Source organism: Lepidochelys kempii, chromosome 2 (assembly GCF_965140285.1).
Source record: "Lepidochelys kempii isolate rLepKem1 chromosome 2, rLepKem1.hap1, whole genome shotgun sequence".
In the NCBI taxonomy this organism is placed as follows: Eukaryota; Metazoa; Chordata; order Testudines; family Cheloniidae; genus Lepidochelys; species Lepidochelys kempii.
The window spans coordinates 228,260,849-228,286,636 of NC_136381.1; the positions used below are offsets into that span (position 1 = coordinate 228,260,849).

The 25,788-nt window shown below is 44.0% G+C and overlaps 2 protein-coding genes across 8 annotated transcripts in view; one reads left to right on the top strand and one right to left on the bottom strand.

The window, feature by feature from the left end:
* The window catches only part of DBF4 (DBF4-CDC7 kinase regulatory subunit), a 51,374-nt gene extending 41,632 nt beyond the window's left edge, over nt 1-9,742 (bottom strand). For 3 of the 4 annotated variants that reach the window (XM_073334072.2, XM_073334071.2, XM_073334069.2), the window contains exons 1-3: nt 9,584-9,741; nt 8,515-8,611; nt 5,988-6,166 (exon numbers count right to left, since the gene is read on the bottom strand). In XM_073334072.2, the coding sequence (XP_073190173.1) occupies nt 5,988-6,166; nt 8,515-8,560 (225 nt within the window). In that variant the 5' untranslated portion in view covers nt 8,561-8,611; nt 9,584-9,741. Of the gene's footprint in view, nt 1-5,987; nt 6,167-8,514; nt 8,612-9,583 lie in introns of all 4 variants that reach the window. The other variant, XM_073334070.2, reaches the window with a different exon arrangement.
* A 69-nt stretch (nt 9,743-9,811) lies between these two features.
* Nucleotides 9,812-25,788, top strand: part of SLC25A40 (solute carrier family 25 member 40) — a 79,798-nt gene continuing 63,821 nt past the window's right edge. Inside the window, exons 1-4 of one of the 4 annotated variants that reach the window (XM_073334075.2) lie at nt 9,828-9,877; nt 10,496-10,615; nt 11,573-11,623; nt 21,930-22,051. In XM_073334075.2, coding sequence (XP_073190176.1) covers nt 11,598-11,623; nt 21,930-22,051 — 148 coding nt within the window. In that variant the 5' untranslated portion in view covers nt 9,828-9,877; nt 10,496-10,615; nt 11,573-11,597. Of the gene's footprint in view, nt 9,878-10,495; nt 10,616-11,572; nt 11,624-19,663; nt 19,818-21,929; nt 22,052-25,788 lie in introns of all 4 variants that reach the window. The other 3 variants (XM_078851791.1, XM_078851792.1, XM_073334076.2) reach the window with 3 other exon arrangements.

Sequence of the window (25,788 nt, forward strand, 5' to 3'; positions counted from 1 at the left end):
CTCCACAGTCATTGTGCACCGGCTCAGCCTGTTGGTGAATTGCTCCTTGCTGCTGTCAAGGCTCCCTGTGTCGGGTTTCATGAGTCACGGCATTAAAGGGTCAGTGGGGTCTTCAAGGATCACAATGGGCATTTCAACTTCCCCTACTGTGATCTTCCGCTCTGGGAAAACAGTCCCGGCTTGCAGCTTCCTAAACAGGCCAGTGTTTCCAAAGATGTGTGTGTCATGCACCTTTTCGGGCCAGCCTGCGTTAATGTCAATGAAACGCCCATGGTGATCCACAAGCGCCTGGAGAACCGTAGAGAAATAGCCCTTCCGATTAACATACTCGGAGGCTAGGTAGGCTGGTGCCAGAATTGGAATATGCGTCCCATCTATCGCCCCTCCGCAGTTAGGGAAACCCATTTGTGTAAAACCAGCCACAATGTCATGCACGTTACCTGGAGTCATGGATCTTCTGAGCAGGACGCGATTAATGGCCCTACAAACTGCATCAACACGATTCCAACGGTCGACTTCCCCACTCCAAACTGGTAGCTGTCTGGAGTTGTCAGCTTCCAGACTGCAATAGCCACCCGCTTCTCCACCGTCAGGGCAGCTCTCAATCTTGTGTCCTCAATCTTGTGCGCCACAGGGTGGGGGCCAGCTCCTCACACAGTCCCATGAAAATGGCTTTTCTCATCTGAAAGTTCTGCAGCCACTGCTCATCATCCCAGACTTGCATGACGATGTGATCCCACCACTCAGTGCTGGTTTCCTAAGCCCAAAAGTGCCATTCCACAGTGGTGAGCATGTCTGCGAATGCCACAAGCAATCTTGTTTCATATGTATTACTCGCGTTGATATCATTGTTGGAGTCCTCAATGTCACTTTGGATCTTAAGGAGTAACTCGACTGCCAAATGTGATGTGCTGGCGAGACTCATCAGCATATTCCTCAGCAGTTCGGGCTCCATTCCCACAGACCGAAAGGGAAGCCAGAGCGTGCAGTACAAAACATGTTGAAAGATGGCGCCAATTGTGGACAGAAGCAGAGGGATCGCTGGGATGCGAACTGATACATCACAGGGTGTTGGGACAGGACCCAGAATGCCCCGCCCGCCACGTCCCCTTCCCACAAGCCACAGTGCCAGAATTGGAAGAGGTGCTCTGTGGGATAGCTGCTCATAATGCACCGCTCCCAATGCCGCTACAAGTGTCGTAAATGCTAGTGTGCTTGCAGCTGTCAGTGTGGACAGACTGCAGCGCTTTCCCTACTGCGCTCTACAAAGGCTGGTTTAACTCAAAGTGCTCTACATTTGCAAGTGTAGCCATGGTCTCAGTTTCACAGATGCTTAAGTACAATTGTGCTGATTTTTTACTTTCTAATCAGATCCCCCAGAAGAATTGACAAGTAAGGAAAGGATGGCAAGAGAACTAGAGAGTAGCAGAGTAAAAAAATTCTGACATCCTTCAATTTGAAAGAATCGAAAAGGAACAACTCTTCAGACTAAACTTAAACCCTAACTATGAAAACAGTTTGAGCACTTATAATAAAAATATAATCATTAAAAATTACCATTGACATTGCAGAGCATAGTAATCTCCACAATATTATAAAATTAAAGTATTTCTAAGAGTTAAAAAACATGCAAAATTAGTTCTGATTTTATATTTGATTTTGAACTTTTGCAACAGAAGACCTATAAAGTTTGTGGGAATCCTGACCTACTCACAGCTGAATGCCACTATAGCAAATGTTATTTACATATGAATTTCAAGCCGTTTTAGAAATAATTGAACAGTTATAAGGTAATAATACACTATGTATGGGAGGCTTAATCCACAATTAATAATAAAAAATTACTATTTTTTCTTCCTTTAATTGTTCTACCCTGAGACAAGCCAATAAATCACTGCTTTAAATTATGATTGATCTCACCTGATTTTTTTTTTAAAAATAATTGATTTAAATCAGGTTGAGACTTTGTAAAATAAAGTTGAAAATCTGTGCTATTGTAACTGTAGATTAAAATTTATAAATGAACTGAAATATAGATGCTGTTTACAAAAAAGAAATGGGAGGATTGGGAGGATATCTTATTTGAATTTTACAAAAGTGCTATAGTCAAAAAACCAAAATATTGAAAAATCAAAGTCCTAACCCTGCAAACACTTAAGCGGGTATGTAAATTTACTTTCATAAATAGTCCCATTGATTTCCACTATGCATGTGCCTAAGTGTATGCAGCATCAGCAGCTAAAATTGTATTTTTATTAGAAAGTTTCTTCTCAGCTTAAAAGTCTCTCTCACTTCAAAATAAAATTACTTCAGTTTTAAAAATGAAAAACTACTCAGACTTTCAATACATTAAAGTTATTGTGAACTTTTTTTTTTTTTTTTTTTTTTTACCACACAGGACAACATTTTGAAAAACAGGAGCTTAAGAAGCCCACTCTTTAGATACCTATGGGTGGGATTTTCAAAAGATCTCCGTGATTTAGGAGCACAAGTCCAAATGACTTCAAATATGGAGGAATGTAACCTGAACAAAGCATTTCAGCTGTCTTGACTTGTGGATTTTCAATACATTGGAGGGTGATTGGGTTTGCAAATATAGCAGGGATATTTGTTTATCCATTTTGTGTCAGAGTTTTTATTGTTCTTCTAGCAAGGATGCTAATGAGGTCCTAGACGTATGTGTCCTTTGCAGCAGATTAACATTTTAAGTGTGAAATTTCTTAGTAGCATTCTTTAATGTAAAATCAGAAGTTCTACTAACAATTAGAAAACCAATTAAAGAAACAAGTACTAAATATCCACTTTAGCCATCTAAAACTGTAAAACAGGAAGCAAAGAATTAGCAACTTGTAAGAAGATATACAATTTCCATTTTTTAAAATTGTATTTTTAATTAAAAAATACATTTTTATCCACCATGGTCCTTCTTAAAACTACAATTCTTCTGTCTGTTTATTAAGGTAACAAGGAGATGTTAGACTACATTTTAAACAATATTTTGTGGCGTTCAGAGTGAATTACTAGACCCTAAAATGCTATGTTCTGAGACAGTCAAAATTTAAGACACTTTCAGGCTTGGTAAATTCACACTCACCTTTCCCCAACTCCTCTTGTTGGCAGTTGGTGAGGTTGGGTTTTTTGTTTGTTTTTTTTGGAAAGTACATAAATTTATTCGTGAGATTCAATGATCATTTAATCCGCTCCCAGTATTGTTTAATTACGTTATCACATACCACTTTTCCACGAGACCCTGCCCTATTACTGAATGAGTAGTTATTCAATATTTCTATTTTATCCTTTTCATTCAATGTGTTGCCATGGGCCTTATTTAATGTACATCATCCAAAAGTTCCACCAAATACAAAATTATTCATTTCCTCTTCGACTTTTCTGTTGTGCTCTAACCATAGGATCTGAGTATTTCACGGATATTAATGAATTTATCTTCACAACATGCTTGTGTAATTAGGTTCTATTGCTACCCTCACTTTACAGATGGGGAACTAAGGTACAGACAGATTAAGGTCCAAAATGTCAGAAGTGTGCATTAACTGTAATTGCCCAATTTGAGACACCTTGGGCCTGATTTTTACTTAACATTTTTATAACACTATGTTGAAAACTTAACATTATAAAACTCAACATTATAATACTATGCTGAAAACATAGTTCCAATTGACTTCAGTTGTAAGCATTCAGCATTTCTGCAAATTTGGCCCAAGGTGTTTCACTATGGGAACTCAGAAAATTAGCGGCCAATTGTGAAAATTCTGGTGAAAATGACTTGCATCAAATCAAAAAGGAACTCTCTGACAGAGGCAGGGATAGAATCCAGGTCTCCAGAATTCCATTACAGCATAAAACCATTCCGTTACTTTCCACAATCCCCTGCTTCCTTCTGCGCACATTTCAACTCTCTTACAAATGAGGCTGGCATCCTACAGACGTCATTTATTATACAACCTTGATTCATTCCCAGATCACTGTCCAACCTGAGCACTGTATGAAATGGGCTCCTGTGATTTAAAAAAAAAAAGAAAAAGTGCATGGTTGCAGGGCTGGATTAACCCATCACTGGGACCTAGGCAAACATACACTTCCGGGTCCCTACCTTCTAATATAAACAACACATGACCATAGAGTACACTCATTGCGATCGAACTGGCCATGTTGTGGATCTGCTATGAACAGCCACTCGGGGTGCTGCTCACCATAACAAAGGAGCAGCTGGGGCAAACCCGAGTGGTGCTGTAATCCCGTGAGCCAGGTTGCAATGCCATTCACTCAAGTGAGTGAAGTTTTTTAAGTGTGCATGCAAATCAGCATCACTAGTTAAAAAACAAAAACACAACCACAATCCATTTTGGTCCCTACCCCACAAATTTGGGCCCTAGGCATGTACCAACTTTGCCTATGCATTAATCTGGTTCTGCATGATTGAGTAATTAAAGGCTATCTAATAATGCATACGTACAAAGGTCTGTATTTAAGGTTGCAGGAGTAATGTTCATTCTGGCATTTCCTAACTTCTGAATGCTTGACTTTACAACCTTAATGTTCTTTTAATGTAGTTCTTTCGGGGGAAAAACTAAAAAGAAATTCTGTCCAGTGGAAGCATAATGACCCCCACCTTGGGTCATCAGCAGAATCTGGACCTTTAGATTCATAGCGAAGACTACCTCTTAAGATAGCAGAATAACTGGTAGCAGTAGAAGGCTGTTATCCTCTATGTAAACCAGCCACTAGAATGGGCTGAGACATACACTTTGCCAGTGGGTTTCACAGCTCTTTCACAGCAGAGGAATGCAGAGACACAGAACTCCTGGGTTCTGAAGGGGAGCATGCTGTGGTGGCTAATAGTCATTCTGTCCCTGTGCCCCCATCCTGTCCTTTCCCATCCATCCACCCCTGGGCTCCTGCCCCCTCCTCCTCTGTTCCTATCCAACCCCTCACCCCAATAGTGCTGTTCTTGGCCCCCACCCTCTCTGGTCCTATCCAAATCCCTCACTTCCCAGCTCCAGTCCACTTCCATCCTTGATCCTATCCAACACACCCCCTCCTCTTGCCCCCCCTTCCCGTTTGCTCATATCCAAACACTCCACCCCCCAGCACCTACCTCCCCAGCCACCTTCTGGCTGCTGCAACACCCCATACTTTTATCACGACAGCCCCAACCCTCTGAATCCAAATCAGGTCACCTCCCCATCCTCACTGCCTTGGGAGCAAAGAGTGCTGCACAAGAGATACTGTCCCTGACAGCATGGAGGAGCAATTGCAGGGAAAGAACTATTCAGCCCTTGCAGCTCTGGGCTGAAGCATGCTCAGATGAAATATTTGGAGAATTTAGCTATCAAACGCCAATAAATCTCTTCTGAGTATTTTTGAAATGAGATTCTTTTGAGACTCATTACTTGGCCAAATTTAAGCAAAATTTCATGTGGACAGCAAAAGGCACATCCCTGGCACCAGTATGAACTTCTTGCCAAAGTCTGAAGCATGGAGGCACCGGAGCTTCTCAATGGAACTGTTTAAAACATTTTTACAACATGGGCAAAACAACATATTTTCCCCTAATCTCATTTTTGGAAACAATTAACCCAATTAGACAAACTTTGAAATAAAAATTTAGCCTGAGACAGACACCCAGCACAGAAAATTTCAGCCAAAATGGTTAGAGTTAGGCAAAGCTACAAGTAACTGAAAACAAGGTCTCAAAATGGAAAGTATTGGATGACCTTAATCTTATAGGCAATGCTACCAGCTCCATTTAAAATAGAAAAAAAACCACTGAATAAAAAAATTATTTTTAGTTAAGCTAAGGGTTCATTATAAATAATGAGAAAAACATATAGAAAATGAAATTATTTGACATTTTTTAAATTATTCATTTTTAGCCATGTATATACAGAACATAATGTACTGGAAAAATATCCAGGACTTGCATATTATTTTTCCCACTTTGTAAACACATATGATTTTTAACTTACCCCTCCTAGTTCCTTAAGATCCTTCTCTAATTTTTCAGAGATCACATTAGAGGGAATATCAAGATAAAACACCTTCCCAGTAAGTGGCTTATATTTCGATTTCTCTGTCTTTGTGGTATCTTTTCTCAAAGTTTTCAGAGAAGGTTTATTTTTTTCTGTTTTTCCTTGCGTTCCACCTGCTGTCAAAAGGGTAGATAATTTAAATAGGATTATATTTTATGTACTTTTGTGTTTACAAAAATACATTTCCCTGTTTAAGGCCAAATTCAAGCAGGAAGAGTAGGGGAAGGATAAGCCAAGGTGCTGCATGAGCAGGATACATTTTTGATTAACTGTGACCCTAAAGCACACAAGAAAAAAAAAGTACCTTAAAAATAATAGAGCACCTTGCTTTAAAATAATACAATATTAAAGTTTTGTTCATTATTTCATTTTTCAGAAGACATTTTGATGCCTATCCAAAATAATTTAAAAACAATGACACGAATATTAAAGGGGAGCAACCACCAAAGGCCCCAATCCTGCAAACAAACAGTTATGTATATCCTTAACTTTAAGCATGCAAATTTACTCAATGACTCCAGCTGGATTACTCACAGCTTAAAGTTAAGCATGTGTATAAGTATTTGCAAGTGTGGGGCCTAATTCATTCAAATTGTTCTCTTAGGGCATGATCCAAAACCCACTGAAGGCAGTAGAAAGATTTCCAGTGAATTCAGTGGATATTGTTACCAAGTCCTTACAATTCTACTGTTAAAATCCTCTTTTACAGTTGATTTTCTTTTTTACCATTAGCAGTATAATGTCTTCTTTTCTTTCCACCTGATTTGCCAAATATTATGTTGTGTTTGTAATGATGCACCACTAGAAAATGTACTGGTATCATCAAGAACACACAATGTTCTGGGAACTGAAAGTACCTCTCTTTACTATTCTCTTAAAGTAGCAATACTATGTTTGGGTATGCTATCTGCAAAACAAATATTTAAAGACAAACAAAATATCAAAAAAGAAGATTAACGACTAGTTTCTCCTCTGTCACTTGACTTCAGATTTGTTAAACAGGTAGAAGAACTCAATCCAACTCCCATTTAAATCATTGAGAACTGGATAGAGTCCTAAATGAGGGCAGAATTTGAATCTAAACAACCAATAACCACTCAATAATTCAATTTTTCTAAACAGCAAAAGAACTTTAGGGTAATATCTCACTGCAATCATTCATGGAAGAACTATTTCCACGGGACTTCAGATTAAAATTTTGCAAACATACTAGATTAAAAAAAAACTAAGTACGTTTTAAAAATTAATACTATCTTTTCTTCTGCTCTATCAGTCATTTTATTTAGATTGTAAAACCTTTGTGACATGGCTTTTCCCTTGTTATGTGTATGTACACTGCCTAACACAATGGGATTCCATACTGGGTGGAGGCCTCTAGGTGCTGCCATAATATGATTAAATAAAGTTACAATAGTAGTATGGTAAGACCTACAGGAAACTCTCATCCTGGGTGAATCAACTTGCAAGAGTGGGACCTTAAACGGAAAATGAAAGGTAACTAAAATAATTTATATATCAATTATCTTATCTAGGTTACTTTAATACCAGAAATTAACAAGACAAATACATTTTTAATACCAAAAGCCTCATTCCTGCAAGCTGCTCTGTGAGAATGGGTTTCAGAGTAGCAGCCGTGTTAGTCTGTATCCGCAAAAAGAAAAGGAGTACTTGTGGCACCTTAGAGACTAACAAATTTATTTGAGCATAAGCTTTTGTGAGCTACAGTTCACTTCATCGGATACATTCTGTGAGGATGGACCTGCTGTGAGGACGAAAATGATGTCAATGCGGGAAGGGGGGGGAGGGGTCTCTGCCTGCATGGAGCAGTTTATAGGGCCTAGGCCTAATCTACTCTTCCATATATCTACTAATTACTTATTTTCAGCACTTCAGACAGCTTGTACAATGAACAGGCTAACCAGTTTCACTTATTTCTAGTCAGTTTCACTTTTTGTTCTCATGTATCAGCATAAAGCAGTATTGAGCTTCCAACACTAGAGAGAGAGGTTTTAAAAACCTAACCATTTCAGCTTTCTTTTGAATTTTCAATTAGCGGAAGGTGGTGGTATTTACAAATACAGCAGAGATATTCATTTATCCATTTTGTGTTTGAGTTGTTGTTAATAACACTGCTTCAATGGGACTATCTGAACAAATAAAATTAAACATGTTTATGCATTTGTAGGAAATGGTACATCAGGCTTCAGTCCTAAAACCAGTGCCATGCTCCTAGACCCTTGAGCCCACAAGGAAACAAAATGCTGGATTGAGGCCCCATCATAGGTACTAATCAAATGTCGCCCCATTGTTATTTGAAGGGCTTGAGAAAAGCAGTTCCCTGTTAGCAATTTACCCAAATTAACTTGTTAAAAAAATCCATTCCAGCAACTGAATGAGATTTACAATCACTTTGAACTGCTTTCCATTATAGCTTAAAATCACATGGGGAAAGACCATCACCTACTTGTAACTTGTCTTTTGTTGCTAATCCTCATAGCATTTGGTTTCATTTTCCTGGTGAGTCACATTTTTCTGTCCACCTTCCTTCCGAGGGTTATGACCTGCAGGAGAAATAGTTCAACAGAGAATTTAAACGCCCGAGAGAGGGACAGAGGCAGCCCATGCACACTCCCCACACCGAGTTACTGCTCCCTGGCTCCCATCCCCAACACACTGCTGCTTCCAAGTCCCAGTCACCTCGACCCCAGCCACCACGCCTCTGCTTCTCCGTCCCTCGCTCCCCACGCCCCAGCCACCGCTCCCCCATCCCTTTTCCAACCGTCACCCCCGCCCCAGCTCCCCCTGCCCCTCTCCCAACCGTCACCCCCGCCCCAGCCATCGCTCCCCCAGCCCCTCTCCCAACCGTCACCCCCGCCCCAGCCACCGCTCCCCCAGCCCTTTTCCAACCGTCACCCCCACCACCGCTCCCCCTGCCCCTCTCCCAACCGTCACCCCCGCCCCAGCCACCGCTCCCCCAGCCCTTTTCCAACCGTCACCCCCACCACCGCTCCCCCTGCCCCTCTCCCAACCGTCACCCCCGCCCCAGCCACCGCTCCCCCAGCCCTTTTCCAACCGTCACCCCCACCACCGCTCCCCCTGCCCCTCTCCCAACCGTCACCCCCGCCCCAGCCACCGCTCCCCCAGCCCTTTTCCAACCGTCACCCCCACCACCGCTCCCCCTGCCCCTCTCCCAACCGTCACCCCCGCCCCAGCCACCGCTCCCCCAGCCCTTTTCCAACCGTCACCCCCACCACCGCTCCCCCTGCCCCTCTCCCAACCGTCACCCCCGCCCCAGCCACCGCTCCCCCTGCCCCTCTCCCAACCGTCACCCCCGCCCCAGCCACCGCTCCCCCAGCCCTTTTCCAACCGTCACCCCCGCCCCAGTCACCGCTCCCCCTGCCCCTCTCCCAACCGTCACCCCCGCCCCAGTCACCGCTCCCCCTGCCCCTCTCCCAACCGTCGCCCCAGCCACCGCTCCCGCTGCCCTTGCGCCCTGATCGCGGATGAGGAGGGCCCTGCTGTTGCTCGCTCACCGTAGGCTCTAAGGCCGGTAACCAAGGCCGAGCCCCGTCCCCGCAGTGTCCTAGGCGCTTTCCCGCCTCACGAGTCCGACCTCAACAAGGGCCTACTCGCCCGGCCTCCTTCCTTCCCTGCGCGTCCCGCCGGGGGGCGGGGCTGACTAGCACCACCCCCTGAGGAGGCGGCACGGCCGGCGCTGCCCGGCAGAGGGGGATGCTGGCGCAAGGCTAGTGTCGGTGCCGGGGCTGCCCTTTCCCCCAGCGCTGGGAGCAGTGACTCGGAGTGGGCTCCTGCCTCCCAACAACCCGGTACGGGACAGCGCGCGGGCGGCCTCGGGGGACGAGCTCTCGGGGTGGGAACGCTGCGGTAGGGAGCACAGGTCCCTAAGTGGGGGAGCGACATCAGTGGCCGCAATCCTGAGGCGATGGTGCTTGGGGAAGGAATGGGGGCAGTTGTCACTAGTGGGGAAGGGTGTGGGGGGAAGAAGGGGAGCTGTAGTCACTCGTGGGGGAAGGAGTGTGGGTTGTAGTCACTAGTGTGGGGATGTGAGAGGGGTGTGTGTGTGTAGTAGAGGCTGATGTTCCTAAAGGGGACTGTGTCTGGGGGGGCGGCGGCGAAGGAGCTTTTCCATGAGGAGAGCAAATTCCCTTCAGCCTGGGGTGTGGGCAGAAATCTGTAGGAGGACATGATCTTGAGGAAGGGTTGATTATGTCCCTTCAGTTTCGAGGACTGAAGTTTCTGAGGCCTTATCTTTACTGGGGGTGTGGGGAAGTGTTCTTAACTAGAGTTAGCTAATTCAAGGGAAAATCCCAGTGAACTTGAGTTAGCTCACCCAAGCTAAGAGCACACCTTTTTCCCAGTGAAAGCCTATGGGGGCATGAATGATACCAGGTGCCACAATACTCCTTTTCTTTTTGCGAATACAGACTAACACGGCTGTTACTCTGAAACCAGCCTTTTTGGCGGTGATACATGGACTCTCTGGAGGTATATGAGCTTGTGAGAAGATCTGTTTAGACATAAAGAAAAGCCCTGAACCATTAGAGGTCAGGTTTGTTTATACTAGAAACTTTTGCAGCTTTAACTATATTGATATAAAAATGCATATACGTTTCAGGAAGCAAGGTAAGCAATATTGATATAATTGTGCCCAGACTAGGGCTTATACTGGTGTAACTATATCGGTCAAGGCAAAAAAATACTTGTAAGAACCAGCAGTGCTGGGACCAAAGGGATTCTGTGCTGCTGTATAGCTAGTGGAGGGCTTTGTGAGGCTGGGCTTAACAGGAGGTACTGCCCAGCAGGACTTGAGTGGTGGTCCTTCGGAGCCCACTGATTGGCTGGTACCAGTACTTAACCCAGGAAGCTAAGAGGGGAAGGTGTCTGAGCAACAACATGGACTGCCTGCTTTCCGCCACTCTAAATTCTGCTTGCACTAGACCGTAGATTCCAGCTTCTGACCCTAATTTGTCCTTGGCTTTGCTCTTCTATTGCTGTTTGTAACCTGGCGTCTGACCCTCATCTTCTGGTAACCTGCCTACATCCTGACTCTTAGTTTGTCCTCTGGTCTGTCTTGTACTCTGACCTCCTGCTACTTGACTTGGCCCAACTCCTGTTCCGACCACTAGGTCTGACCACCGTTGTCCAGTCGTGACACAGACATAGTTTTAGGGGTTTAACTTTTCTAGTTTAGGTGAGGCCTAAGTAGAAAGATTGCTGAGACACCATTGGTGAAAATGTTATAACAGCGGTTATATAAAATTTTATGATTTAAGAGTACCTGTCTATTCCTGATGAATATGATTTTATGGCATCCCATGCCCCATTTTTATAATCTTATTATACTCAAACCTTTTTCTATCCTTCACCATTGTGCGTGCATGGCTGCTTAAGATGTGGTTTTTCGTTTGTTTGTTTTTGAAGAGTTGCTTATAATTAGTAGACTCACTGCATTGACATAACCTTCGAAGAAAACAATATTATAATATTTATTTTTCAATAAGGAAAACAAAGAACAGGAACTTGCAGATGCAAGAAAATAATTGCCAACAAAGGTAAGTCTACTGCTGTTTTGCAGTTTTCAGTTATAGCTTTCTATGCAATTATATTTCAAGTTTCAACAGAATTCTTATCATGTCATGAAATATATCTTGTAATTCATGAATTGGACCACGGGTTTGTTAGAATGTTCCATCAGTTCAAATGTATTTTTCCTAATGAATCCTGCTTTATTGCAAAACAGCTGAGAATTTTTTTAAGAAATCTGAATTTGCCAGAAACTGGGTATTTGTAAGGTAACCCCCGTTTGCTCAAAATGGCGCTATGTCCCCCTCTAGTGGTGGCTAGGCACCCGAAAGAATGATGAGTCTGCTTCATCCTTGGCTAACAGATATTTCTGAGGGCATTCTGCACCAAAAAATTAAAAATTCTGAGCACAATATTTTAAAATTCTGCATGTTTTATTTGTCAATAAATAAATGCAGAGGCTCCAGCATAGCAGTGCATGAAGGTGGGAAATCACCCTGCAGCCTTCCTATCTTGGGGACATGAACTCAGTGATGAGGCTGCACCCAACCCTGACATAGCACAAGGCCTGGGCTTGCCCCAGAAACACTCTGGGGCCCTGCCCCTCTGTGCTAGGTGCATGAGGTGTGGGGCAGGCAGGCTGCCTCAATCAGGCAGTAGCCAAGTGTGGAGGGGCTCAGTGTGGGGGGGATCCAGGTGTGGGGTCAGAGGATTATGTGTGGGACAATCTGGGTGCAGGCAGCTCAGTGGGTGGTGTAGCTGTTGGGGGATCTGGATGCACAGAGGCTTCTCTGCGGGGGGGTTCCAGATGCAGGGGCAGTGGGACTTTGCAGGGACTTCCAGGTGAAAGTGGTTGGGGCTCAGGGGAGGGGGTCTGGATGTGGGGTCTCAGCAGGGGAGTCTGCATGCTGGAGTGGGGCTTGGTGAGGTGCAGGTCTAGGTACAGCTAATTGGGGGTCAGTGGTGTGGGGGTCTGGATGTGAGGGCTCAGGGTGGTGCAGGGGTATGGTGCTCATCAGAGTTGGGGTTTGAGTGCAGGGAGCTCAGTGGGGGGTAGTCTGGGTGCAGAGGTGGGGGTCCAGAGGCAGGGAGTCAGGGTGCAGAGGGCTCCAGATGCGGGGTTGAGGTTCAGTGGGGTTTGTGTATGGAGGGCTAGGAAGGTTCTGGGTGTTCGGAGTGAGGCTTGGTGGTGGTGTCTGGGTATAGGAGGTCTGGATGCATGGGGGTTGGGCAGATGGGGGAGCAGCTCCCTATACAGTGACCCTTCAGCTGGGGGAGGTTTCTGAGGGTGGGTCTGACATAGCCGCAGCCACTCCTTGCAGGGGAAGAGGAAGTCCTGTCCTCTCCTGCCTCTAGCCCAGCTGGGATTAGCAGCTGATCTCAGCTCAGGGTAGGAGCCACTGGCTGCGGTATGCCCACATTTACCTCTTCACCGGCTGCTCCGGGTGCCTGAAACAATGTACCTGTGCAGCTAGTGAGTGGTGTGTGACTGCTCTTGCATTTTCCCTTTGCTTCCCTGTCAGAAAGTCATTTTTCTGCAGGGAAGCAAATAAATATGTGGGGAACATGAATTCTGCGCATGCGTGGTGGTGCAGAATTCCCCCAGGAGTAAACAGAGATGTATTTTAGCTCATTCAGTAGAAGCTCTTGCATTTAGCTCCAGAGGGTCTCAGGTTTGATCCCCACTGCCAATGCCCATGTATGGGTTGGCATTACAATAACAAATCTGTGTTTTTGATATTTACAGGTCTTTACAGGATTTTAATGGAGCTGAACTACAGGCTTATTAAAAGAAAACAATTTGAAGTAGTTATTACATGTCATAATGTCCACTTCTCCATTACAATGCCCTTCTCAGTCTTTAAAATTTCTTATTCTCAAGTAGTAACTTCTTTAAAATGCCTTTTAAAGCCTCTTTGCTGTTCATCTTGAATAAAGCACTAAAATTACGGATGAATGTGGAGCTGAAACCTCCCTTTAATATAGGTGTGATGCGCAGGACTTCTCCTACGACTGATCTTCATTTACTGTTCCTTTGTGTGTGAGACTGGTCAACTTTTTTTTTTTTTAAACCTCTAACTGATATTTATGTTGGTATTGTAACCCTTCTGCCAGGTACCAATGGCAGCAACAAGGACAACATTCAATAAAACTATGGCTTGAACCACCACCCACATCTGTACTCCTACCTCTGGCTCTGGGAAATCAAAATGAAACCTTCCTGGTCACTTCTGAGGGTGGGTTTTCCCCACTCAGAGCCCTGGAGAAGCATGAAGTCATAAGTGTCTTTTTATTTAGGGAAAAACAATAAAAACATGAAAACCATGTTCATATTAACATACAAGAAAATGAACAGCCCAAAATCAGTGCACCAGGAGTCTGATCAGGCATACAGTTCCAAATTATAATTGTCTTGCTCCTTGACCCAGAACTCTTACTATTGTCAGGAATCAGAGTAACAGCCGTGTTAGTCTGTATTCGCAAAAAGAAAAGGAGGACTTGTGGCACCTTAGAGACTAACCAATTTATTAGAGCATAAGCTTTCGTGAGCTACAGCTCACTTCCTCAGATGCATATCGTGGAAACTGCAGCAGGCTTTATATATACACAGAGAATATGAAACAATACCTATTCCCACCCCACTGTCCTGCTGGTAATAGCTTATCTAAAGTGATTTCCAGCACAAATCCAGGTTTTCTCACCCTCCACCCCCCCACACAAATTCACTCTCCTGCTGGTGATAGCCCATCCAAAGTGACAACTCTTTACACAATGTGCATGACAATCAAGCTGGGCTATTTCCTGCACAAATCCAGGTTCTCACATCCCCCCCACCCCCATACACACACAAACTCACTCTCCTGCTGGTAATAGCTCATCCAAACTGACCACTCTTCAAGTTAAAATCCAAGTTAAACCAGAACATCTGGGGGGGGGGGTAGGAAAAAACAAGAGGAAACAGGCTACCTTGCATAATGACTTAGCCACTCCAAGTCTCTATTTAAGCCTAAATTAATAGTATCCAATTTGCAAATGAATTCCAATTCAGCAGTTTCTCGCTGGAGTCTGGATTTGAAGTTTTTTTGTTTTAAGATAGCGACCTTCATGTCTGTGATCGCGTGACCAGAGAGATTGAAGTGTTCTCCGACTGGTTTATGAATGTTATAATTCTTGACATCTGATTTGTGTCCATTTATTCTTTTACGTAGAGACTGTCCAGTTTGACCAATGTACATGGCAGAGGGGCATTGCTGGCACATGATGGCATATATCACATTGGTGGATGTGCAGGTGAACGAGCCTCTGATAGTGTGGCTGATGTTATTAGGCCCTGTGATGGTGTCCCCTGAATAGATATGTGGGCACAGTTGGCAACGGGCTTTGTTGCAAGGATAAGTTCCTGGGTTAGTGGTTCTGTTGTGTGGTATGTGGTTGTTGGTGAGTATTTGCTTCAGGTTGCGGGGCTGTCTGTAGGCAAGGACTGGCCTGTCTCCCAAGATTTGTGAGAGTGTTGGGTCATCCTTTAGGATAGGTTGTAGATCCTTAATAATGCGTTGGAGGGGTTTTAGTTGGGGGCTGAAGGTGACGGCTAGTGGCGTTCTGTTATTTTCTTTGTTAGGCCTGTCCTGTAGTAGGTAACTTCTGGGAACTCTTCTGGCTCTATCAATCTGTTTCTTTACTTCTGCAGGTGGGTATTGTAGTTGTAAGAAAGCTTGACAGAGATCTTGTAGGTGTTTGCTCCAACCCCTCAGACAGAGACAAACACCTACAAGATCTCTGTCAAGCTTTCTTACAACTACAATACCCACCTGCAGAAGTAAAGAAACAGATTGATAGAGCCAGAAGAGTTCCCAGAAGTTACCTACTACAGGACAGGCCTAACAAAGAAAATAATAGAACGCCACTAGCCGTCACCTTCAGCCCCCAACTAAAACCCCTCCAACGCATTATTAAGGATCTACAACCTATCCTAAAGGATGACCCAACACTCTCACAAATCTTGGGAGACAGGCCAGTCCTTGCCTACAGACAGCCCCGCAACCTGAAGCAAATACTCACCAACAACCACATACCACACAACAGAACCACTAACCCAGGAACTTATCCTTGCAACAAAGCCCGTTGCCAACTGTGCCCACATATCTATTCAGGGGACACCATCACAGGGCCTAATAACATCAGCCACACTATCAGAGGCTCGTTCACCTGCACATCCACCAATGTGATATATGCCATCATGTGCCAGCAATGCCCCTCTGCCATGTACATTGGTCAAACTGGACAGTCTCTACGTAAAAGAATAAATGGACACAAATCAGATGTCAAGAATTATAACATTCATAAACCAGTCGGAGAACACTTCAATCTCTCTGGTCACGCGATCACAGACATGAAGGTCGCTATCTTAAAACAAAAAAACTTCAAATCCAGACTCCAGCGAGAAACTGCTGAATTGGAATTCATTTGCAAATTGGATACTATTAATTTAGGCTTAAATAGAGACTTGGAGTGGCTAAGTCATTATGCAAGGTAGCCTGTTTCCTCTTGTTTTTTCCTACCCCCCCCCCAGATGTTCTGGTTTAACTTGGATTTTAACTTGAAGAGTGGTCAGTTTGGATGAGCTATTACCAGCAGGAGAGTGAGTTTGTGTGTGTATGGGGGTGGGGGGGATGTGAGAACCTGGATTTGTGCAGGAAATAGCCCAGCTTGATTGTCATGCACATTGTGTAAAGAGTTGTCACTTTGGATGGGCTATCACCAGCAGGAGAGTGAATTTGTGTGGGGGGGTGGAGGGTGAGAAAACCTGGATTTGTGCTGGAAATCACTTTAGATAAGCTATTACCAGCAGGACAGTGGGGTGGGAATAGGTATTGTTTCATATTCTCTGTGTATATATAAAGCCTGCTGCAGTTTCCACGATATGCATCTGAGGAAGTGAGCTGTAGCTCACGAAAGCTTATGCTCTAATAAATTGGTTAGTCTCTAAGGTGCCACAAGTCCTCCTTTTCTTATTGTCAGGAAGGAGTTAAAATTCAGCTAGCAGAAAAGACAGAAACTGCTGAGACGCAAGGACATAGTTTCTGTCAATACATGATACCTTAGCTCAGCATATATGGTCAGTGCCCACCCAGTAACTCAGTTCTTAGAGCAGAACAAACCCTCCCTTCACAACCCACCAGATATCTAAGCACTCATCCCTATCCTCCACCCACCTCACTTCCTTTCCCCACAAGGTGGTCATAGAGGTTTGATGCAATTAGGATGACCTCTATATGTACGTACTGTTCTTATTTTTATCTTTGTTCAGGGTTCTCTTGACTTGTAACAATGTCTGTCTCTGTATGAACAAATAAATGTAAATTAATTGTTAAGAGAATGTATATAACTGGCCACTCTGGTACCATACCTTTGAAGCTGCTTGTCAGTCTTCCCGGTACTGTGAATAAACCCCCTTCAGTATTGTCTGTGCTTGTCTGATTCTTGGGGAAAAGATTCTTTTCCCTAACAGTGTCAATACAAACCACACTTACCCCAAACCCCACTCGCTGGTCCAATTAGATGCAGTGGAAGCTGAGAAGTTGCTCTGCTCTGTCTGACTGCACCGGTCCAGAGAGAACTACTCCTCCATGTCCCACTCTGAGATGTAGCTACCTGATCCAATTCTGTGATATTACTTGTGTTTTTGCTGGCGTTGTGAGCCATGGCATAGCAAAGTCAGCTTAGTGCTGTTGCCATCTGTACAATCGGCTCTGCGTGACTACAGCCGTTGTTCCAGTCCTGCAGATTTACTCCACACAGGGCAAAGCATCTTCAGATGGAAAACGAAGACAAGACCCTTGCAACTGAACTCTTAGTCCTTAGGATAAAGCTGTTTTCCCCTTGTTTGTGCTGGACTTGAGTTTTGTTACAAAACCAAAGTCCCTATATAATCAGGGTCAGTGGTTCTCAACCTTTCCAGACTACTGTACCCCTTTCAGGAGGCTGATTCGTCCTGTGTATCTCAAATTTCACCTCACTTAAAAGCTACTTGCTTACAGAATCAGACCTAAAAATACAAAAGTGTCACTGCACACTATTCCTGAAAAGGCCTCTGTGTATCCCTGGTTGAGAACAACTGCTCAGGGTGATCTATTCATTCCAGGGCATACCCTGCACAATTCCTATGTCCTTTCATGAGTACAGTAATAATAATCTATTATTATTTATACCTTGAAAACAAATTCCAACTAAAGCAGCAAAACTCAGAAGATGGAATTATAGATAAACAATATTGTTTTTGTAAATGAAGCTGGTCATAGGTGGCTTTTTCCTTTCTTCCCGAAAGAGGGAGCAGAGAGTTGAAGCCCTCTGTCTTCTGGCCTGGGACTTACAGTATGAATGCAAGAGAAAACAATACAAATCCAATATAAAAAATAGCCACTGTGTCTTGGTTGAATCCAACTTTGATGGGTTGAGGTCCTATCTGCAGTTTCCACCCACTGCCTGGGATCCACCCTATGTTCTCTCCCCGGTTGTAGTACCCGTTCTGCTGATGAGGCTCTCCAACACTTCTCCAGCTTAACATGCTTGCACAATGTGTTTCTTTATATATTGGAGTTGCAAGTGATTTCCTTATGAAGGTGCAATGATTGTGAATAGTTAATGTGATGTCTGGGTGTGAAGGCATTTCTTTGCTTTTAAGAATATCTGGTGGGTTTTGCATGCAAATAACCGTAACTTTTAACCAAATTTTTGTTGGGTGAAAATGTAAGTTCCCAAAATATTTTGACTTTTGGTCCTATATGGCTTATTTTGCTTCATAGAAGAGTGTGTGAGGGGAGATCTTCAAAGAAATCAGCTAGGTTCCATTACTGGGAGTGTGGAATCCTTTTCTGAACCCAAGTTTATAAACCACGTTACAGATGTAGTATATCTTCCTTCCTACTTGACCAAGGGTTTGGGAACTTGTGAGTTTGCTATATGAAGGATTCTCCTTTTGAATAGGATTACTACCTATTGGGGAAATGTGTGTGGTCTATGTTTTGACAGTAGTTTTAATACAAAATAATTTTTAAAAAATGCTAAAGAGACAATGTGGAGTGGTTGGCAAACAAGTTCCTTATTTGTTTCACTAACAGTCAAATCAAAAACATGCTCTAGAATGGTGGTTTTCAAACTTTTTTTCTGGTGACCCAGTTGAAGAAAATTGTTGATGCCCTTGACCCAACGGAGCTGGGGATGAGGGGTTTGAGGTGGGGGAGGAGGCTCTGGGCTGGAGAAGGGGGTTGGAGTGCGGGGGGGGGAGTTGGCTCTGGGTTGGGGGTGCAGGCTCTAGGCTGGGGCCGGGGATGAAGAGTTTGGGGTTCAGGAGGGAGCTCTGGGTTTGGGGGGGGGGCTCAGGGCTGGGGCACGGGCTTACCTTGGGCAGCTGCCGGTCAGCAGCGCAGCGGGTTGTTAAGACAGACTTCCTACCTGTTCTGGCACCATGGACTGCGTTGCGCCCCAGAAGTGGCCAGCAGCAAGTCTGGCTCCTAGTTGGAGGCGCATGGCTCTCACCTGCAGGCATTGCCCCCCACAGTTCCCATTGGCCAGGAACCAGCCAATGGGAGTGTGGCGCTGATGCGCACGGCAGGGGCAGCGCGTGGAGCCCTGTGGGCCCCCCCAGCCAAGGAGCTGGACATGCTGCTGGCCACTTCCAGGGTGCAGCATGTTTTCAGAACAGATAGGGACTAGCCTGCCTGCCTTAGCTGGGCAGCACCGCCGATGGGACTTTTAATGGCCCAGTTGGCGGTGCTGACCAGAGCCACTGCAACCCAGTGCCTTACATTCTGTGACCTAGTACTGGGTCACAACCCACAGTTTGAAAACCACTGCTCTAGAAGAGTTTTAAAGAGATTTGTCTGCATCATGTAGCCAGTTAAGATTAGCCTTTATAATGGGGAGATTAAAGTCATTAGGTAGTAAAGACAAATAATAGAGCACAGCATTTATATAGAAGCCTTTAAAATTTACAAGAACTTTGCAACATCAATAAAATAACAGCTGCACTAGTTATATGTACATTTAGTAAGACATGCCTTAACTTTTAGATCATACTTGTCCCACATACTATTCTTTGGACTTGTGGCTTTCCTGGCTGGTGAGGACAGGCTGCTGGCTTCTCCTGGCCTTTGTTCAAGAAATGAAAACTTGATGTCAATAATCTCATTAACTATTGGTCAATACTGCATGTTCTATTTCTGGGTAAGATTATAGAGACTTTTTTTATGAGATAAGCCTGAGTATCCAGATGTCTGTTCTTCTTGAGTCTTTTCAGTTTGGGTACAGACCTGTATAAGGGGCAAAAACAGCCCTAATAGCATTGGTAGATGATCTCTTCCTGGTGATGAGGAAGATCAAATGTTCATGCTGATATTGATAGATCTGTTAGCCTTTGGGAGTGCTGACCATGAGGTATTATTGGCTTGCTCTTGGATTGCAGTAGGGATGGTAGGGAGGCAGTAGGGAGCATGTGCTGCTCTTTAATGGTTCCACCCTTTCCTTACAGAGCACACCCAGAGAATGGTGTTGGGCAAGTGCTCTTCCTCCTTAAAGACAACGTTGTAAAATTCTGCAGGGAAACATTACTCCTCGGGGAATTCTGCGCCACTGTCCACGTGCAGAATTCATGTCCCCCATAGATTTTCTTTGCTTCCCCAGAAAAATGATTTTCTGACAGGGAAGCAAAGGGAAGATGCAAGAGCAGTCACGCACCACTCCCTAGCGGTGCAGGCACATCATTTCAGGCACCCAGAGCAGCCAGCGGAGAGGTAAATCACCACAGAGCTGGGCACACCCCAGCCAGTGGCTCCTACGCTGAGCCGGGATCAGCTGCTAATCCCAGCTGGGCTGGAGGCAGTAGAGGATGGAACTTCCTCTTCCCTTCAAGGAGTGGCTGGGGCTATGTCAGACCCACCCTCAGAAACCTCCCCTAGCTGTAGGAAACTCAGCATCCTCCACGCTTCCTGTCCCCATCGCTCCTCAGCTGCGGGGGGAGGGGTCACTGTACGGGGAGCTGCTCACCCATCTGCCCAACCCCCACACATCCAGACTCCCCATACTCGGACACCCCTGCCAAGCCTCACCCCGTACACTCAGAACTCCCCTAGCCCTTCATACCCGAACCCTACCCCATGGAACCTCAATCCCTGCACCTGGAGCCCTCTGCACCTAGACTGCCTGCCTCCAGACCCCACCCCTGCACGCAGCTCACCCGCCAGTTAGCTCCCTTCACTCAACCCCCCACTCTGATGAGCACCACATCCCTGCACCACCCTGAGCCCTAACACCACTGACCCGCAATTAGCTGCACCCAGACCCCCACCACTCCCCACTCCCCCAGCACCAGACCTCTTCACTGAGCCCCAGCCACTTTCACCTGGAAGCCCCTGTAGAGTCCTATTGCACCTGGAACACCCCCTCTCTCCACGAGCCTCTGTGCATCCAGAAGCCCCCACACCTAGACCCTCTACTGAGCTGCCTGCACCCAGATTGTCCTACACAGAATCCTCTGACCCCACACCTGGATCCCCCCACGCTGAGCCCCTCCACACTTGGATCCTGCCTGCCCCACACCTGGTGCCCCTAGCGCAAAGGGGCAGGGCCCCACGGTGTTTCTGCAGCAGGCCCAGGCCTTGTGCTGTGTCAGGGTTGGGTGCAGCTGCACCGCTGAGTTTGTGTCCCTGGGATGGGGGATGGGGAGGCTGCAGGGTGATCTCTCACCTTTGTGTACTGCCATGCTGGAGCCTCTGCATTTATTTATTGACAAGTAAAACTTGCAGAATTTTAAAATATTGTGCGCAGCATTTTTAATTTTTTGGCTCAGAATTAGTAAGTTTTTGGCCGCAGAAGGCGTTCAGGAGTAAAACATATATCTTCTCCTGTTCAGCATGGGTGTGGTGTCGCTAGGATGGTTAGGGAAGAGGTATGGCCTGCAGTGCTTTCAGAGTGCTGACAACATCCAGCCATTTCACTTGAACTAGCAAATGCTGTTGAGCTTCCTAGCTTGGGAAGATGTGGACATGGATTAGAGCCTCTTCATTTTTAATGTTTAAAAGGTATTAAAAAGCTAAAGTTAAATATGTATCAGAGTTTTTTGTTTTAATTTTTATTTAAGTAAACATAGATCTAATTTTTTTTCAGAACAAGCTGTAGAACAAAAACATTTTCTAACTTTTACAATCGATAACTTGATAATATTGGTATGCAAACAGAAGACTTTACACTATACTACTATTGCTTTATTTAGTCTTTTATTTTTTCTAATGATTTTTCCATAAGTTTTTTGAAAACAATCTCGTTTCTGTTTATTAATAGGGTGCTTTTCTATGAGAGGAAAATTATGGGTTCTGAAGAGAATACCAAAGAATTGTATAAAATAACCCCTACTCAGCAAGCAATTGCCTCTTGTTGTGGAGCTATTGTTACATCACTCTTGGGTAAGACAAAATATTGATCAAATTTAGCATAAAGTAAATCATAACTCTGTCTTTTGTTTAGACAATTTTAAAAGATCTTTAAACATTTATTTTACATATGTTTATTCTGCTGTGCTATAGCACAATAAAGCCTTTTGACGTGTTCTCTTTCAGCATTACCATTTAAGTATTTTGAACGCACAAATACTTTGGAATCTTTCCAGTCTCTTGACAAAATGTAGTCACTTCCAAAAATGGGAACAATTTTTATTAACTTTTATCATTGTTTCCCCTCCCTTACTCTGTAGTGTCACAGAAAGGTAAATTATTATATCTATAATCATAATGAGGCTAAACAAGTTTTGATTCAGTAATTCCTACTTCTGAATCATGGATGACAGATAAAGGTCTGTGTTGTAAGTGGTCTGTTTACTATGCTAGTCTTCAATCCTGAAAGCACTATGCATGTGAGTAATTTTACACACGAGTCATCCCACTCAGTTCAGTGGGGCTATTCACCTGCACAAGTGTTCGCAGGATCGGGAATTCAGCTATAATGAACTTGAAAATGTATTGGAGAATTTCTTCATTGAGAAAAAGAAATAATTATAATTTTTTAGCAGCAGCATGAGTTAGTGGACAGACCACAAGGCTGGGAAAAAAAAGACAGGAAGCCAACAACTTTCAAACTACTGTCCCAATTCTGACTTGCTGCATAGACTTGAGCATGTTCCAGCTGTATAATGAGGCTAACACCTGTCTTGTAGGAGAGTTGTGGAGATTGATTCATTACTATAAAGTGCTTCAAAGCTGAAAAATATTATAAAAGCTAACAGTGGTGTTTAGTTAGAGGAGTTTTCGGTTGAGTTGGCTGGAGGGAGAATACTATGTGGAAAGTTTCCTTTGTTTCCCCCTCTGATGTGGCTTATGTGCACTTTTGTGTGGGTACGTCTTCACTAGCAACATAAAAGTACTGCCGCAGCAGCGCTTTAACGTGGCTGTGTAGTCACGGCACCAGCACTGGGAGAGAGCTCTCCTAGCGCTATTAAAAAAACCACCTCCAAGAGGGAAGTAGCTAATAGCGCTGGGAGTGCAGCTCCCAGTGCTGGTGCACTGTCTACACTGCCACTTTACAGTGCTGAAACTTGCAGCGCCTAGGGAGGTGTTTTTTCACCCCCCTGAGCGAGAAAGTTGCAGCACTGTAAAGTGCCAGTGTAGACAAGCCCTGTGTGTTTTTAATGGCATCCAGAAGTGAGGGGTACTTAGACCCAGTCCTGCAAACAGTTAAGCACATGTGAAAATTTTTGTAAAGTTATGCATTTATTTAAAAATTTACAGAATCAGAGGTGTACTTTCTGACTCTTTGAGATCTCTTTGAGATACTGAAGATATTTGGAGCACTCTTCTTGTTAATCTTTGCTACTGGGTCCACCCCTGACAATTAATGGCACAGCTACTGACAAAAAGTCAGCTATTTCTTCAGTGTCCGTTTTCAAATACATGTAGCTTCTTTAGAGTAAATTGCAAGATTTGGGATTATTTTTATTTTGAGATACTTCTTATTTTTTGCTGACTACTGCTTCACTTCCTGTTTGGAGGCATGGATTGATTGGCTTATGTGCGAGAGGCCATGATTCTGAAGCTTGGTAAAGGAGTGTGTGTGTGTGTGTGTGCGTGTGCTCTGATAGCCTGGGCATTCCTGTATAAGAACTGTTCAAGAGAGACTATCAGGACTGCCCTTGATTGACAGTCAAGGGACAGATGGGATTTGCCAGCGGGAGTCAACTTCTATCATTTTGCAGCGGAGATGGAATGCTGACCTCAGCTATAACTAGGGCTCCCTATATTCAGTGGGACCTGATTCTGCGACAGCAATGCCTAAAGTTCCTCAGCAACCACTGCTGAATTACATGGCAATATCAATTTATTCTATTCCCTCTCCTCCAATACATGCAGCTGCATCTGATAGTTTAAAATACTAATTGGCATATGTTATTTGATTATTTTAAAGGATGAGTTTTTCACTATGCTCTCCCTGAATGCTGCACAGTCCTTGGCTCCTGCGGTCTGCTGCAAAGAACCCAGATCGGAAACTCCTTCCATGTTTTTGTAAGAGAAGGGACCATCTTATGGCCTCCTTTAGCAGCTCATTTCCCTGGACCTTACTAGCTGCACTGTTCTCCACACTGCCCAGCTCATTAGTGTATGCTTCTGGTTCCCCCTCTCCCTGGCTGTAAGATAGATTTCAACTCTGTGTGACTACATGGAGCAGTGCTGATCACGTTCACTGTAATCCAACTGCCACTGCATAATGGAGAAATCTGGAGAGCAAGAGCCAGCTGCTGGCAGGTCCCAACCAGGAGGGAAGATGGAAAACAAAATGTTGGGGTTTCTGCAGCAAAAAAGACAAACTTGAAGCAAAAGTGCGTAATTCCGTAGCATATTTGGGCTTGTGTACACACAGAAACTGCACCAGTATAACTAAATCAGTTTCTAGTTCATTTTAATTGCAGACTCCTTATGTGGACACTCTTTAATCTATTGTATTAAAGTGCCTAGTATTGATTTATTTTAATTTTGTTGGTTAGTGGAAAACAGATAAAGAAAACATATGAGCATCCGTCACTTTGTTGTTGTGCAGAGATCACATGTGACATACTATAGTTTTTTTTCAAATAGAGCCTGAAATAATTAGCAGATGTTGTAGTTTGCAAGTATAAACTTCCATGCTATATTGTTGCTAAATGAATTGCTTCAACTTTAGTATTGTTTTTTTACTTATTGACATGCTGTGGAAAATATTTTAGTTGAGCTGCAGAGGATTTTTTTATTAATTGTGTTTTTGCCCTTTTTCTGCTATATTATGATATATAAAGAAGGCCAAAATAAGATGATGTATGATCTTCCTTGGATTTGCCAGAGGACCTTTTAGGAGTCTCCAACCATGTGTATTATGAACTCTTACACCTTAGCTGACAGGGTGGATGTGTCTGTATCTTTAATAAAACCATCCTCCTCTCCCCGCAACCTTCCATGTACGTTAAGAATTGTAATTATATTAGATATTACATTTCTTGTTTAGCAAATAGTCTCACTAAAGATCCCTTACCTCTTAGTTGTTCTGCTTTCAGGCCTTGTCTACATTGAGGAACTGTTAACCAACGGGGATCTTTTTTTTTTTTGTAAATTTCTCAACATAGATATGACCTGGGTCTCCTCAGATGTCATATTTGACTACTCCTCCAGTCACTGTAGCTTTTAGCATAGACAAACTTTAATTTCTAAAGTGAAAAGAGAGCTGATTTTTAACAAAAAAGCCAGTCCCCCATGCATGTAAAGAAGCAGAGGAGAGCACAAGTCAACTTTTTTTACTTTGCAGATTGCCATTAAAATCAATTAAGGAAATAGATATGTATACACTAGCACACTGTGGGTACTATGTTGCTCTGATAATATGGACAATTGCTTAATTGGCATGCACTGTTTCTACTGTGGTATGCCATTTAAATGATTCTGCTGTGCGGTTTTATACAGATTCAACAGTACAGCTTAATGGCACACACCTCTTTGATTAGGTTTTGAATAATCCCCGTGCTCTTCTAAACATTTTATGTCAGTCTGTCTGGAGGAAATTAAAAGACAAAGGGATAGCTGGTCACCTACAAGCCACATAGGATATTAGCTATTCTTAGTCCAGCAAAACATCTGTTAAACAGCCTCTCTGTTTTCTCTAGCTGATACCTTGTGTGACATTCTGT